The sequence below is a fragment of the Sarcophilus harrisii genome, chromosome 4 (genome assembly GCF_902635505.1).
Source record: "Sarcophilus harrisii chromosome 4, mSarHar1.11, whole genome shotgun sequence".
NCBI classification, from domain to species: Eukaryota; Metazoa; Chordata; class Mammalia; order Dasyuromorphia; family Dasyuridae; genus Sarcophilus; species Sarcophilus harrisii.
In genome coordinates this window covers 327804957-327821463 of record NC_045429.1, presented here as the reverse complement: position 1 = coordinate 327821463, position 16507 = coordinate 327804957, and the positions used below count along the sequence as shown (strand labels likewise).

Below are 16507 nucleotides of genomic sequence, written 5' to 3'. Positions count from 1 at the left end.
CCCCCCCCGCCCCCCACGCCCCCTCCAGACCAGGTCCGGGCGGCCATTCCTTGGAAAAGGACGCTTCAGTCAGTGCGGGCAGCGCGGGAGGCCTGGCGTGCCTGGGGCGCTCCCGCCCCTCGCCTCTGCCTCCGGGTCCCGCCCAAGGCCGCTCAGCCCCGTGTTCGGCCGGAGGCCCTCTGCTCGCGGTGCCCTGCGGGACGTGACCCTCCGAAGACGGCGCAGCGGCTTGCGCCGCGCTCTCCCCGGGGGCTCCCACAAAACACCCTGGGCTTGCGTCGGACCTAGCCCAGGGCCGGGCGTGCCATAGGCCACCCTCTTCTCCTTGGGGCAGGCGCTGCACCTATTGAACAGCGAGGGAGAGCCCGACCCCGGAGCGCGGGCCCGGCGGAGAAGCGCGGGCGGGGGGCACCAGCGCCAGGAGGGGCGCCGGGAGACAAGGGGGCGCTGCGAAGCCCAGCGCGGGCCCGGGCGCCCTCCTCGGCCCGCAGCCCCGCCCCCCTCTCCGCGGACCCCGGGAGGGCCAGGTTTTAGGACCCCGCGGGGCGCCGCCCGAGCCGGCAGCGGCCGCCCGCTGCCCGCTCGCTCTGCAGCAGGTGAATCGGGCTGGGCGGCCCCCGCCCCCGTTGGCCATGGCCCCGCGGCGCCCCGCGCTCCCGCCCCCAGGGACCGGCCCCGGGGTCCGGGCTTGCTCTCGGGCCGCGCCCTGCCCCTCGGCCCCCGCCCCCTCTCCCGCCCGCCCCCCCGGGGCCGGGTGCGCAGTGAAATGCGGTTTGGCTTTGCGCGCAAAGGGAAGGAGAGCAGAAGTTCGGAGATCGCGGAGGGGGAGCCGGCGCAGGCAGCCTCCGCCGCTTCCTGCCGCCCCCGCCCGCCCCGGCCCCGGCCCGGCGCCGGCAGCCCGGCCTCCTCCGCCGCTCCCCGGGGCCCGCCCGGACGGGGGCCCGCCCGGACGGGGCGCCCGCGGCGCGCAGGGTCCCCAGGCTGCCGGCCGCCCCGGGCGCCATGCGCTGAGCGCGGGGGCCGCCCAGACACCCCCCGAGCTACTGCCCGCGGGCGCCCTGCGGGGCCGGGCCCCCGCCTCGCGGAAAGCTGGATTTCGGAGCCTGGAGGCGTCTGGCGGGCTGGGTGGGCAGCACCATGGGCAACGCGGCGGGCAGCGGGGACCACTCCCCGGCCCCAGCCGCCCCGCCCCACAGGCAGCCCGCGGCCCCGAAGCAGCCGATGCCCGGAGCCGGAGAGCTGGAGGAGAGGTTCAGCCGCGTCCTGGTCAGTGCGCCCCGGGGGGCCGGGGAGGGCGCCGGGACGCGGGCGACCCGAGGGGAGGGGTCCCGGCCCGAGCGAGGCGGCGCCAGTCAGTCCCTCCCCAAACTTTGTCTCCATCCCGCTCCCCGCCTGCCTTGCCCGAGGACCGCGGAGCGCGCAGGGGGCCGCCCCCCCCCCCGCCCCGGCCGGGGGTCCGCCCCCGCGGCCCGCGTCTCTGAGAGCGAGCGAGGTGCCAGCCGAGGGGCGTCCCTCCCTCTCGGACCCTGCCCCCCTGCCGTTCGGCAGCCGGAGGTCAGCGCCGACGGTTAGCTCGGGGCTGGCGCCGCGGGCTGCAAAGGGTTACCCGCGAGGAAAGCCTCCGCACCCGCGACCCCCGCGCCGACTCAGCCTTCCGGGAGCCCGTGCCCTCCTCATCCTTGCGGGGACCTGTCCCAGCAACGGGGCCGGTCGCGGAGAAGCGCCCCCCCCCCCGCAGGCGGCGAGCCCCTCTCTAGGCCGGCCCTGAAGGGAGCAAGGCAGGAGGCAGACCCTGTCCCCCAAAGTCAGAAGGCGTCTGACCCCCTCCCCTCCCCCCCCGGGGGTAGCCGGGCAGCGATGGGGGGGGGCTTTCGGGCGGAGGCTTGAGTGGGGGGGGGGTTGGTATGGAGAATTAGACTTTCCCTTGAAGGCTTCGGACCCACGAATCTGGCAAAAGGGGGTGGTGAGTGGGGAGGGGAGGGGGGGAGACTTCAAAACCCGAGCCCATCTACTCTCACTTCTCCTATTGCTTCCCCTTGGGGAAAGCTCGGGGCTGGAAGGAAGGAGACCCGAGCCCTAATCCCGGGCCCGGCATCAGCTATGTGACCTTGAGTCTTAGTTTCCTCATCTGTTAACATTTTTTACTAAGTTGTAAATAAAGATCAAAGTTACTAAAAAAAGGGATGCTGGCTCGGAAGCCAGAGAGCCTGAAGCTGAATGCTGCTCCCTAACCTGTCTGACCTTGGACCAGTCATTTTGTCTCTTGGCACTCAATTTCCTCTTCTGGTCCGTAAGATGAACGGTCGCTACTAGATGGCTTCCTCCCCAGGTCTAACCTGCGAGCTCCCTTCCAAGGGTGACATGGTTCTCCCAGCAGCCTTCTCCTTCTGAGCCCCCAACGGCTGGGGATCTGCCCTCCCCCCTCATGGAATCGATGTTGGGGGTGGGGAGAAGTGGGTTTATGTCCGCCTGTCTCTGAGGTTGGGACGGGCCCTACCAGTGCTGTGAGCGCCCCTCCAGGGACCTAGCCCGTGACAGTCTACACGTGGCAACGCTCAGACCACAGTGGACAGCTTCCCGAGAGGCCTTGGAGAGAAGTGGCTTACTTAGTGATCTTGAGTCTGTGCAGGGGCTGGGCCAAGGGGCTGTCGGGCTGAGACCAGCCAGGTTTGAGTTATTGGGGGTTTATTTGGAAGGATGTGGGAGAGAAGGGGAGTCCCATTTTTTAAGCCCAGACCTCCCAGAGTTAATTCTGGGAGGCGTCTTAGAGACCATCTCTTCCGTTTCTTTTGTAGCCCTCCCTGTTCCTTCACCTAGTAAATGAGTGCCCGCTATGTGCCAGACTGGATAACTTTTAAGGTTCTTTGCAGCAATGGTGCTAATTCTATAGGATCGATGTTGCTGATCCCTTCCCCCTTCCTCGATTTCCCCTTGCTCACCCCTACTTATCAGCAAGTAATAGGATGGACCGTTCCATTTTTCCATTCTTCTCCCCAGTACCCTTGGGGAGTAGGATTACTGAGTAAAGATAAAGTCAGGAGCAGGGGAGGGTATGCAGGAGCTGGAGAATAATCATGAGACTATATAGATGTAGACTACATCTATGAAGTGAGTCTACATCTATATAGTCCTTTCCTTACAGCCATGCAAGGCAGGTAGCATTATGCTGCCTTTTACTGGGAAGCTAAGTGGTTTTTCTAGGGCCACACCCAAGTGCTAAAATCTTAGCTTTAAAGCCAAAAGTCAGTTGAAATCTTTCAATCTTGGCCAACCCCCACCACTTAAAAAAAAATTTCTTTTGGTTTTACATCACCTATATTTCGGAATATATACCTCTTTTACCCAGCAACAGTTCTTTGTAAACAAAGTTTTAAAAAGAAAGAGGAAGAAAAGTCATTCAGCAAATACGTCAACTGTGTCTGACATCTGGTACAATATTCCAGATCTACATCTATCCCCACCCTTACCCCTCACCTCTTTGCAAAGCCTTATTTTCTTAACTTTAGGACCAAGTTTCTACTTTTTCATTAAAAAAAAAAAAGGCATTCTAATTGATAACTTTTGTTTTTACATTGCCTGGATTTCCCCCACCCCAGCCTCCCTCTTTCTATTTCTAGAGAGCCATCCCTTATCAGAAGAATATTTTTTATTTAAAGAGGAAAAAGAGGGGGGGAAAATCAGCAAAACTGCTCAATACATTGGGGAAAAAAAGTTTGTTTTTGCTGATGAAGAAACTGAAGGGAAATGACTTGACCAAGATCATATAACCAGTATGAACTAGCTCTTGAAATCAGGCCCCAAATGCTCTTTGACAGTGCCTAACTGGCAATGTTTGTTCCCCAGAGCTAGGGGACCACATCACTTAAAAAAAAATAACATTGCTGTATTTTGTTTTTGTATCATCTATATTTCCTTCTCCATTTCTCCCATCATTCCATCCCAGAGAGCTATAAAGTGTGAAGAAAGAAAAAAAAAAAAGTCCAGAAAAACCAAGCAACATTTCAGAAAATTCCAAAGTTATATTCAGTATCCCAGACCTATAAATGCTCCATGGGAATGTTTGTGATGGAATAAACTGGAGGACTAAGTTTGCAATCAGGAAGACCTGAATTCAAATAGGTTTTTGGGCAATTTTTATCGGTATGATCCTGGGCAAGCCATTTCATTTCTGTCTCTTTCAAGTTTCCTCATCTATAAAAGGGGTTAATAGCATCTATTTTCCAGGATAATTTCTGCCTCTTTCAGTTTCCTCATCTATAAACATCTACTTTCTAGGATTGTTATTGTGAGGATGAGATGAGATCATATTTGTAAGGCTCTAAGCACATTGCCTGGCACATAGTAGGCAATTAATAAATGCCTACAAAATACCCTCCTTCTCTTCCTCCACATTTCATCAAAGGTGATCTTGTGTATTTGGGGTCAAGCTGGACCACAGCATCTAATCCTCATTAGTGAGCCCCCTTTTCTTCTTCCTTTTATCCTAAGTCACTGTTGTACTAGTCCCCAAGGATGGAGAGTAGATCTTTGCTGGACTTAGTGACTTACTCAGTATGTTAAATTAAATCAAATGCCCTAAATGATAAGGAGCTGTCCCATGGATCTTTCCAAACAATGAATGAATCAGAAATTATTAATGTTTGGTTTTAGTCGGATGCATTAGGATTTTATTGTCCGGATGTGCTTTTTTTTTTTTTTTTTTTTTTTTTTTGGATTCTGTTTGTAAAACTCCTTTTAATGGTAAGCAGAGCCAATAACTGGATACACAGATTGACCTGGAAGTATGAATCCCTGGATATTTGTAGATGGGTGGCAGCAGTGGATAGAAATGTTTGTGATTAGAGAGATTATTTGCCCCTACATATATGTATGTCAGTATAGATGCATATATGTGTGTGTATATATATATACACACACACACAGATTATATGTGGGTATGTATATATACATACACAAGTGTGTGTGTGTGTGTATACAAACCTGAGAGTCCCCTAAAATGGTAGAGGGTAAGAGTCAAAGTATTGTTGATTATAGATACAGAGTTCATTTATTTTAGTCATTTTTCAGTCTTGTCCATTTGAAGTTTCCTTGACAAGGATCCTGGGGTAGTTTACTATTTCCTCCTTGAATTCATTTTACAGATGAGGAAACTGAGCTAGACAGGGTTAGGTGAATTGCCCAGGATCACACAGCTAGTGCGTGTCTGAGAAAGAATAGACAGGACTTCAGAGGCATTATTAGTCCAACCCCCTCACTTTATAGTTGAGGAAACCGAGGTACAGCTTTGAATGATTTGCCCAGAATCACACAGCTACTAAAGGCTGGATGAATGAACCCTCTGGGATTTACTCATGTAATGGAATCTGCCTACTAGAATTTCCCGGTATAATAGAATCTATAGGCCTCCAGACTGTCAGAAGTGGGAGGGACCAGAGATCCTTTCACACTTTCTGTGTATGAGAAAACACAGAGGGCCCAGAATGAGGAATTGAGTAAGGTCACACAGCAAACTGGTGAAACAATTATGACTAAGGAGGGTAGGAGTGGGATGGAAGGATGAAGTCAGGACACAGACAGGAAAACTTAGGAGCGTGCATAATAGTACAGATCCAGTCTGTATAATGCCAGCTCTGTGTTCTTGTGGAGAAAATCCAGACCACACAGTGATTAGACATTCTCCCAGCATTTCTGCTGACCGGTGGGAGGAAGCAGTGGAGGGATGAAACACAACTTAGATTTACCTTCGGAGTTGGGTCCAAGTGCACTGCGACTGGCACCTGATGCAGGAATGGATGGTGTCTGAATATTTGGTTTAAGATCATTTTGGGAAGGATGTTGGAGAGTAAGGCAGGATATTTTACTAGAATAAGGAATAGTCTCCTGAATAAAGAAGGGGAAGGGGATAAATATTTGTACAGGACCTACTACATGCTAGGCACACTATGCTGTTTTTTGTTGTTCAGTTGTGATCAATTCTTCCTGGCCCCAAGGGGGTTTTCTTGGCAGAGGTAGTGGAGAGGTTTGCCTTCTCCAGCTCATTTTACAGAGGAGGAAACTGAGCTAAACAGGGTCAAGGGGCTTGCCCAGCTCAGCTAATAAGTGTCTGAAGTCAAAGTTGAACTCAGGAAGAATTCTGTTCATTTTACCAACAAATATCACCTCATTTGAAGATCCTCTGTAGCTATTGCTCTGCTGTACAAAAAGGTATAGCCCCTGCCCAAACAAGCCAGGCTAAATGTGTGTGTGTGTGTGTGTGTGTGTGTGTGTGTGTGTGTGTGTAGCCCTAATCTAGGTCTGAATCTGAATCCAGGCCTAAGCCCTGTTGAGTCCTTTCTTTGTCTATGATAATATATAATATTAAGATTATATGTTATATAATCTGTAATATTGGGATTTTTAATAATCTTAATAATAAGACTCATTAACTTCTAAGGCTGGATCTTGGGGCCTAGCTTCCTTTCTATAGAGGGGGGCACTCTTGAGGGATTATCTGAAGAAGGGTGACCTGTCGCTTCCCCCTCTCCCTCCCTTTCACTCCTCCCTCATCCCTTCTCCCAAGGCAAAGCTTCCTAGAGCGATGCTCCTTTCCAGCGCACGGCCTGCCTGGAACACCCATGTCCGTGGTTGGAATCTTGGTCAGCTCCCATGCTCTCATTTTTTCTGACTCCCCTTCCCCTGTCCCCGACGCTGGTCGGATTTCTTGAGGCCCCATTCCAGCCAAGGCAGCTGAGAATTATCCTTGGGTGCAGCGGAAAGTCCCAAGACCACAATACAAATCCCACCTCCATTACTAACGACTGTTACCAAGCCTGGACAGATGGCTCTTGATTTCTTCAACTATAAATGTAGTCTACATCCAGCTGGTCTTGAAGCCGGGACATAAGTCATAACCTTTGACACACACACATCATCTTTGTGACCTGGGAATTCTTCAGTACCCCAGGCAATTAACTCTCTAAGACGATAAATTACAGGGGCAGCTAGGTGGTGCAGTGGATAGAGCACCAGGCCTGAAGTCAGGAGGACTTGAGTTCAAATCTGTTCTCAGACACTTAACATTTCCTAGCTGTCTGACCCTGAGCAAGTCACTTACCCCAAATTGCCTCAGGGGAAAAAAGAAAGAAAGAAAAAACTTACAGACAAGCTGCTGGTTTCCATTTAGTAGAGGGTTTTTCCCATGCTGGGACATTCCCTAAATTAAAATCACTAATTGTACCCTCCCCCCATGATGAATGAATTAATCACAAATTAATCAATACTTTGTATTTATCCTTCCTGCCTCATCAGGTTATTGTGAAGACAGTCTCTGTAAACCTTAAAATAGTCTGTTTGAGTTGCTCTAATCATCATCACTATCATCTTATGGCCCAGAGACACCATCTGCTGCTTTCTTTAGTCACCTATCTTCTGCCCTCCCAAGATCCCTGTCCCTTTATGGCTATGGAAATCCTGCCCTCCCACTCTAACCCTCTGATGAGGGGGCTACCACCCCCGAGGCTACTTAGTGGGGTGCTGCTGTTTAAAATGTTGGGGGGAGGAAAAGGAGGAACAGATTGCGGTATGGGGTTTCTGGCTGCTGCCTTAGCAACGGCGGTGGGCCCATATTGTTCCGAGAGAATTTGGAGGCTCCATCTCTCCCTCTCCCCCTCACTCCTACCTGCTGCACCCTCCTCCCCAAAGGCAAAAAGTTGTGGTAGGGAGTCTCCAAAAGTCCCCCCCCCCCTTCTCACCACCCGCAAAGTTCCTCCTTCTACTCTAAAGCTCCAAGCACTCAGAAGAGGTGTTCTCCTCTCCTGGCCGTTTCAAAAGCTGTCTGTTTGGCCGCGGCAAATCACTTCCCCTCTGTCAGCTTCCTCCTTCATGATGGGAGAAGCTTGAGACAGAAGTGGAAAGGACAGGGGGAAAAAACTGAAACAAAAAATTGAGGGAAAGTTATAAAATAAGGGAATAGTCAGGGTAGGGAATAAACATTTAAGCACCAAGCTCTAGGTTAAGGGCTTCACAGATAGGATTTCATTTGATCTTCACAACAATCCTAGAGAGTATTATGATTCTCACTTTACAGTTGAGGAAACTGAGTCAAAAGGAGATTTAAATGATCTTTCTAGGTTCACACAGGTAGTAATTGAATTCAGATGTGAATTCTGGTCTTCTGGGCTCCATGGCTCCCCCCTTCTCCTGTTCTAACTTGCAAGAGAGGGAACCTTGCTTGCAGAGGAAGGGAGGGGACACTATAAATGTGTGATATTATATATACTGTTAGACATAGTTGATGTTTTGGTTTTGATAATTCAGTTTCTCCCCCTTTCTTTTAAATTCTGTAACAAGGGCCAGTTTGCTGGGTTGGGGCGGAATATGGAGATAAAAGTGGTGTTAAAACCAAAAGATCAGTAAAAAATATATATATATATATATATATATATATATATTTTTTTTTTTTTTTAAGCGAGAGGAATGAAATAGATGGGTTTTTGAGGCCCCTTCTGGTTCTAATGTTTTGTGGTTACTTCTTAGGAAGAGGAGGGCCCTCAGGGAAGGAGGGAGAACTTGTTTACAAGTTTGTGTTCTCAGTTGTTGAACCTGGGGTTCTGGAACTCAATGTGGGGTGGGGGGAATACCAGCAGCCATAGAGCTGGAATCAGAGCATTCTGGCTCTGATTCCCAAAGGGAATTTTGCTGATTCTATGTCGATTTCTGGACCTTTTGCTCTTTCTAGATGTAGTTCATGAAAATTAGGCAGGAATTAACCTCATAGCATGTTAGGGATGGACCCAATCAATGTGAAGTGAGAAGAGTAGGGTTCTATAGAGGCACCTTTAGGAGGGTGGGGTGGGAACACATGGTATAAAATGGAGAATTCAGGCTTCCATATTTACTAGCTTTTTCGCCCTGTCAACTCTTCTTCATTGTATCCCAATTTCCTCATTTAATAAATGAAGATATTACTATTAATAACTTCTAAAGCCCCTTCCTTTTTTAAATAGCATTTTATTTTCCAAATACATGTGAAAATAGTTTATAACATTCATTTTTGTAAAACTTTGTGTTCTAAATTTCTCTCCCTCTTTTTCTTATCTCTCCCTTCTCAAGATAGCAAGCAATCTGATGATAGGGTAAATATGTGTGATCCTTTTAAACATATTTCCATATTTTATTTTATTATATTATTGTTATTAATTTTTTTTTTTTTTTTTTGCTGAGGCAATTGGGGTTAAGTGACTTGCTCAGGGTCACACAGCTAGGAAGTGTTAAGTGTTTGAGACCACATTGGAACTCAGGGCCTCCTGGCTTCAGGGCTGGTGCTCTATTCACTATACCAACTAGCTGCTCCATATTTGCCATATTGTTAAAAAAAAAATCAAACTAAAAGGAAAAGGAAAACCAAGAGAAAGAAAAAACAAAGAAAAAAGGTAAAAATACTGTTTTTATCCACATTCAGTCTCCATAGTTCTCTCTGTATATGACTGGCATTTTCCATCACAAATCTATTGGAATTCTAAAACCCCTTCTAGATCTAATTATAATACTCTGACTTGCCAGGGCAATGGAGGTGAGAACATCTGTCTGTCAATAGATTATTTTAATTATGCCTTGCTATTTTTCTTTTTAAAACATTCTTTACTTCATTTTTACCATCCCCTCATAAAATAGTAATATCATCAATTTATTAATTATGGTCATTAATTAAAATGATTAATCATCACAAACGCAGAATATTATGAGTTATTAACAGCATGTACTATTAATCATTAATAAGCCATGAAATGATAATAGCTAGTATTTGTGTAGCGCTTTAAGGTTTGAAAAGTGCTTTACAAATATTCTCTCCCCCTAACAAATAAGTACAGTCAAGCAAAACAAATGAATCCATTAGCTGCGACTGCAAATGCGTGTCTCATTCTGGATCTGTATATAGTCCATCACCTCTCTTCTGGGAGGTGGAAAGCGTGCTTCATCATTAGTCATCTGCAATCATGACTGGTGATTACATTAGTCAGAATTCTGAAATTTTAAAATTGTTTTTCTTAACATATGGTAATCATTGTATGCCTTGTTCTCTTGGTTCTTTTCGCTTCACTATGTATCAGTTTGTATAATTCTTCCTAGGTTTCCCTGAATACTGTTCATTTTGACATAATATTCCATTCAGTTGCATTTATATACCATAATTGTCCAGTCATTCTTCAGTTGATGGGCACCCATTTTTTTCTATTTCTTGTCTACAACAGAAAACCCGACTCTTAATTATCTTTGTACTGATGGGTCTTACCTATTAATATTTAACAAACATTTTTAAAATACTTAAATAACTTTAAAATAACATATTGAAATATTTTCTCCAGTTACATATAAAGACAATTTTTAACTTTCAATTTTTATAATTTTGATTTCTAAATTGTTAAGCCCAATTGTTGCTTCATTCTGTACTCTAAGCTTCAGGCAAAGAGCATGACTTTGGGGCCTTAGTTTTCATCTTGCTTTTGTGACTTTGCTTGCATCATCCCCATGACAGGAATGGACCTATTCCCCTCCCCCTCTTTCAGATCTGACACTCTTTGGAAATTAAGACCCATCTCAAAGTTCTGCTTCCTCCAGGAAGTGCTTTGTCACACCCCAGGTTAAAAGGGTCTCTCCCCAAAGCAAGTGCTTTACTTGTGCCCAGAGCCAGAGCTTCTGCTGAGGGGGCAAAGGGATGGAGAGAGCCCATGTGGTTCATCTAGCAGTCCCTGCCGGGTAGGGGGGCTCCAGTGGAGCAGGTCTCTAGGCCAGAGCGCAGGTGTGCAAGGGGGGCTGCCCAGCTAACGAGGCTAGGCCCAAACGCTCGGGCAGGTTCCGTCCCACCAGTGTGGAGGAAACCTGTTCCCGGAGGGGAAACTCAGGGAGTAAGACCCCCAGAGAAGGGAGATGTCCGTGTGCATGATTGTCCCAGCGTAGCAGTTTTTTGGGCAAACTCCATACAGCCAGCCGCAGGCAGACCCAAGTTCGAAACCAGCGAATCCCTATCCTCTGATGGGGGGAGGAGGGAGAGTCATTTTTTTTACTTTGGGAAAGACCGTAGGGAATAAGAATAATTGTTATTATGAAGAGCAGATAAATTAAGGGGCTCCGCAGGTTACATCCTCCATATAAAAGTTGATGTTATGGCAAATGTGTTTTCAGGGAGACCAGAGCCCAGCCACTGGGAGACCTGGAAAGGATTCTTAGACTTTGAGAGATAGAGGAGGGTAGAAGGGCCCGCTGGGGTCACAGGATTTCCCAGGGGGACTCTGCTGGCCCCAGCAGTTGGATCCCTCCAGCGGCCTTTGCCAGGCTGGGGAGGGGCACCCAGTCAGAGCCAACCCCCGGTGAGGAGCGTGTCAGCAGGAAACCGCGAGGGGGAGGGTGCCGGGCCCCACGCCGGAGGCATCCCACTTTGGAAGGGTGGGGTAACCGTGCTAACGGCGGTTGTGTCTCTGCTGGGGCTGGGGGGGCCTCACTTCCCCCTGAGAAGAGAGGTGGGGGGTGGGAGGCTCCCTGATGAATGAGCGCTCCGCAGACAACAACAGGAAGCTTGGGGAGATGGGTGGTGGGGCAGGAAATTGTGCAGGCTGTTCCTGGTCCCCGGGGGTGGCGGGCCTCGGGGGTGGCGGGCCTCGGGACCGGCCCCTTGGCTGTTGTCTTGGGGGCCTGGAAGGGACCCCTTGGGTGAGGAGGAGGGTCTGCTCCCCACTCCCTTCCCATCCATCCCCATACTCCCCTCAGATTCCACCATTAGCTCTTGCTTGTGTTCCTCCTCCCTGGCTGGAGAGTGCCAGCATGGGCGTGGGCAGCTCCATGTGCCTCGGCTGGGATTAGGGCCTGCTCTTCCTTGGCACGTGGTTATCAATTCCCTTTAGAAGGAGTCCCAACCTTTTGAAATGTCTGATTTCCCAACACTTCTCCCCTTGTCCTGTGCCCTCCTACAAGTGTCTAATAGCAACATACTTTATTTTTAAAATAAGCATTTTACTGATACCTTTTATTTTTATATCATCTCAACTTCCCTTGTCTCAGAGGGCTGTGCCATATAACAAATAATTTTTTTTAAAGAAAAAAAGAGGAAGAAGAAAAAAAAAATCAGCCAAACCCAACCAGTATATTTTTAAAAATTAAAGTGGTTCAGATTTTTAAAAAAAAGAAATTCATTAAAAACCTCTTGAAAAATTGCCTTAGGGCTTAAGAACTACAGTTCATATAGTGAACTCTGGGTCTGATTAGAATGTGACTTACTTGAAAGGAGGGACTCTTTGGGGGTGAATCTTTCCTTGTATCCCCATTTCTGAGCACTGTGCTTGGCACATAGTAAGTACTTAATATTTGTTGGCCCGAGGTTGGGGGAGTGCCCAGGGACATATCTTATTTTCCTCAGGCAAATTGGGGCGTATAAGGGGTCTTCAATGATTGGGGAAATCTAGGCATGGGTCAGTTGTTAGGGATGGGAAGGGAATTCAGAAGTGATGCAAGTTTCATCAGCTGAGGTATTGGAGTAGTTTTCCATTTCCTTCTCCAGCTCATTTTACATTTACTGAGGGTTAGGTGGCTTGCCTAGGGTCTCACAGCTAGGAAGTGTCTGAGGCCTTCCTGACTCCAGGCCCACTCCATCTCTGCACTGATTGGCTGCCTGTAAATACACCTCCCACAACCCTCTTTCTGGATGCAGATGGTTCTCTCCATCACTGTCTATTGGAACTGGCCTGAATCATCCCATTGTTGAAAAGAGCCAAGAATATCAGAGTTGATCATAATCTTGCTGTACAATGTACATGTACATCTTATAGTTTAGGTCCTCCCACTAGTTACCTGATTGTTCATCTCAGAAGACACTCCATCTCCTACTCCGTCCACGTCTTTTTGCTGATTGTTCTGCATCTTTCCTTCACCTTTGACCTTCCTCAAAATCCCTCCTTGTGCTGGAGACCTTTGCTAGTCTCTGCCTCTGGGTCCTCAGTCATTTGCATATTGTCTCCCCCATCAGAATTGGTATCTCTTAAGGGCAGAGACCAAGTTTCTGCCTTTCTTCCTGTCTCCAGTACTTAGCATAGGGCTTGACTTGTAGTAAGTGCTTAATAAAGACTTGTGGAATCATTGACTGAATTCAGCCTTTGCATGAAGGCGAAGGGGAACCGTTTTCTTTTTAAATTTATTTTTATTCTGAACTTAAACTCCAAATAGAATGAGCATTTAAAAAAAATCTACACAGTCGATAAAACATAAAAGGAGAATTGTACATGAAATATAGGGCTTTACAGCTTGTTTTTTTAAATAATAGCTTTTTATTTTCAAAATACATGCAAAGATAGTTTTCAGCATTCATCCTTGCAAAATCTTGTTTTTCAATTTTTTCTTTCCCCCCTCCCTTTCCTTAGACAGTAAGTAATCCAATATATGTCAAACATGTGCAGTTCTTGCACATTTATCATGATGCATAAGAAAAATCTGATCAAAAAGGGAAAAAATCAGAAAAAAGCAAGCAAACAACAACAAAAAAATGGTGAAAATACTATGTTGTGATCCACATTCAGTCCCCACAACCCTCTTTCTGGATGCAGATGGCTCTCTCTATCACTGTCTATTGGAACTGGTCTGAATCATCCCATTGTTGAAAAGAGCCAAGAATATCAGAGTTGATCATAATCTTGCTGCACAATGTACATATATATGTACAATGATCTCCCAGTTCTGCTCACTTCACTTAGCATCTGTTCATGTAAGTCTCTCCAAGCCTCTCTGGAATCACCCTGCTAGTTGTTTCTTATAAAACAATATTCCAAAACATTCATATACTGACTTATTCAACCATTCTCCATCCACCCAGTTTCCAGTTCCTTGCCACTACAAAAAGGGCTGCCACAAACATTTTTGCACACAACCAGGACAGATAGGTCCTTTCCCCTTTTTTCTGATCTCTTTAGAATGCAGACCCAGTAAAGACACTATCTACAACTTGTCTTTTAAATTTTTTATTTTATTTTTAAATATCTTGTGAGTTCAGTATGGAGCTCTCAAAGCTATCCTGCTTCCTGTACTTCTTGTACTTTTTACCCCTTGAAGTTGCCTACTCCACATTCAATCCAAGACTCTTGGTTCTAAATCTCTGGAGCTGTACTAAAGAAGTTTGTCTCATTGATAGCCTTTCATATACTTGAAGATAGGGATCATGTTCCACTTCCCCCAAATCTTCTCTTTTCCAGATTAAACATGCCCATTTCTTTCAATGGATTTTTTTTAAATTAAAGTTTTTTATTTATAAAACATATGCATGAAAATAACTATGAATATGTATGCATATATTGTATTTAACATGTACTTTAACATATTTAATATGTATTTGTCTACCTGCCATCTAGAGGAGGGGATGGGGAAAGGAGGGGAAAAGTTGAAAAAGAGGATTTTGCAAGGGTAAATGCTGAAAAATTACCTATATATATATATATATATATATATATATCTTGTAAATAAAAAACTATAATAAAAAATAAATAAAACATATGCATGGATAATTTTTCAACACTCACCCTTGTAAAATCTTATGTTCCAAATTTTCCCCTCAATGGCAAGTAATCTAATATATGTTAAACACGGTAAAAATATATTCAACTGATCTTTGAAGGCAAGTTTGATGCTACTTTTAAAAAATTAAATCCTACCATCAGGTGCTTTTTTTCCTTTTCTTCATCCTAAAGGAATGGCCCTTGAATGGCGAGGGGGTTCTCAGAGTCTCACACCCCTTCCCTTCTCTCTCCTCCTAGCGAGGTCTCCTCCGGTGACAGCCATTTTCCACTTGTGGTATCCGCTTCTCAGAACACACACTCATCTCCCTGGCTGTGCCCAGCCCCCCTCCCCCTCCAGGGGACAACTGTTCATTCTATTCCCTGCCCAGGAAGTGGGGCCTGCCGCTCGGGTTCAGCCCCAAGGTGCACCTGTCCCCGGGGTTCAGAGGGCGGGGGGGTGGCGGGCAGGGGACAGTGCCAGCCGGGCATGGGTGCCCTTCTCCCCATCCCCCCAACCCGGCCGGCCGCTGCCCGTATGCTGAGCCGTCTCCGGCTTGTGCCCCCTCCCAGTCAGGACAGAAGCGGCTCCTTCCCTGTGAGATGCCCCATTGTAGCTATGGGCACACCAGGACAGCAGCTGCTAATTAGCACTTGGCTCCATTAGAGTTATTTCTGATGCCGGGGCCTAAATTTAGCCTGGCTGGCAGGCTGTGTGGGTATGTCTCCCCCCACCCCCGCGCCTGGAAGTCCTACCTGAGCTCTCCCTGATTTCCCCTGGGTTGGTGGTGATGCTGGGAGAAACCTGCTCAACACCTCCCAGTATCCATTCTACATTAACGGCGACTTCCTGGTGTACTAGGCAGAGTATTGGTTCTGGAGTCAAAAGTCCTGGGTTCGGAATCTGCTCCACAAGTCCTTATTTCTGTAGGCCTTTTCCTACCCTTACAAATGAAGCAATTGGACCAGGGCATCTCTGATCGTCTCTCCAGCTCTAAATTGGTGATGATCTCTGGGAAGCCCCCCAGGTACTGTGTATTTCTCCCTGCCTTCCTGTTCCTCCCAAAAACAGTTACTTTATTTTTTTTTAAAGCTTTTTATTTTCAAAACATACACATGGATAATTTTTCAACACTGACCCTTGCAAAGCCTTGTGTTCCAAATTTCCCCCTCCTTCCCCTTGTTGAGGTTGGGAACACAAGAATGGCTCCGGAATCTGGACGATCAGTCAGCGATGAATTGAGGAGCCGTCTATTCAGAATCAGACAGATTGTTGTTTTTAGTGTGGGGGAGTCCCTGAGGGTTACTGACTTATTGTTAGAACAGAAGCCCCCCTGAAATCAGGGGACCTCAAATGTATATTACACGACCCCCACCCCTCCCCTAGATGGCAAACAATCCAATACAGGTTAAACATGTTAAAAATAAATGTAAATCCAATATATGTATAATATTCATACAGTTATCTTGCTGCACAAGAAAAATCAGATCAAAAAGGAAAAAAATGAGAAAGAAAGCAAAAAGCAAGCAAACAGCAACAAAACGTGAAGATGCTATGCTACGGCCACCCTCAGTCCCCACGGTCCTTTCTCTGAGTGTACTGGCTCTCTTCTTCACAAAATCACTGGCCCTGGCCTGGATCGGCTCATTGTTGACAAGAGCCACTTCCATCAGAATGGATCATCATGTTGTCTTGCTGTTGCCACATAAAATGATCTCACCGTAGTTGTTTCTAGAATTGTTGGTCACTGTCTATGTCTGGCTCCTCTCCCACTTGGGCCCTCTCTCAGTGAAGTGAGATGGACATAGGTAAGACTTGGGTTGTCTTGGGTGGTGAGGGAAGTCTAGGCAGAAATATGAACATTTAAAAAAAGTTTCATTAAAGCTTTTTATTTTCAAAACATATGCACAGATAATTTTTCAACATTAACATTTGCAAAACCTCCTGCTCCAGATTATCCTCTCCTTCCCCCGGCCCTTCCCCATAGATGGCAGGTAGT

The 16507-nt window shown here is 47.1% G+C and overlaps 1 protein-coding gene across 7 annotated transcripts in view; it reads left to right on the top strand.

The window, feature by feature from the left end:
• Nucleotides 1-948: 948 nt before the first annotated feature.
• The window catches only part of FMNL1 (formin like 1), a 49324-nt gene continuing 33765 nt past the window's right edge, over nucleotides 949-16507 (top strand). For all 7 annotated transcript variants that reach the window (XM_031965985.1, XM_031965984.1, XM_031965983.1 and 4 more), the window contains exon 1: nucleotides 949-1266. In XM_031965985.1, coding sequence (XP_031821845.1) covers nucleotides 1138-1266 — 129 coding nt within the window. In that variant the 5' untranslated portion in view covers nucleotides 949-1137. The remainder of the gene's footprint in view (nucleotides 1267-16507) is intronic.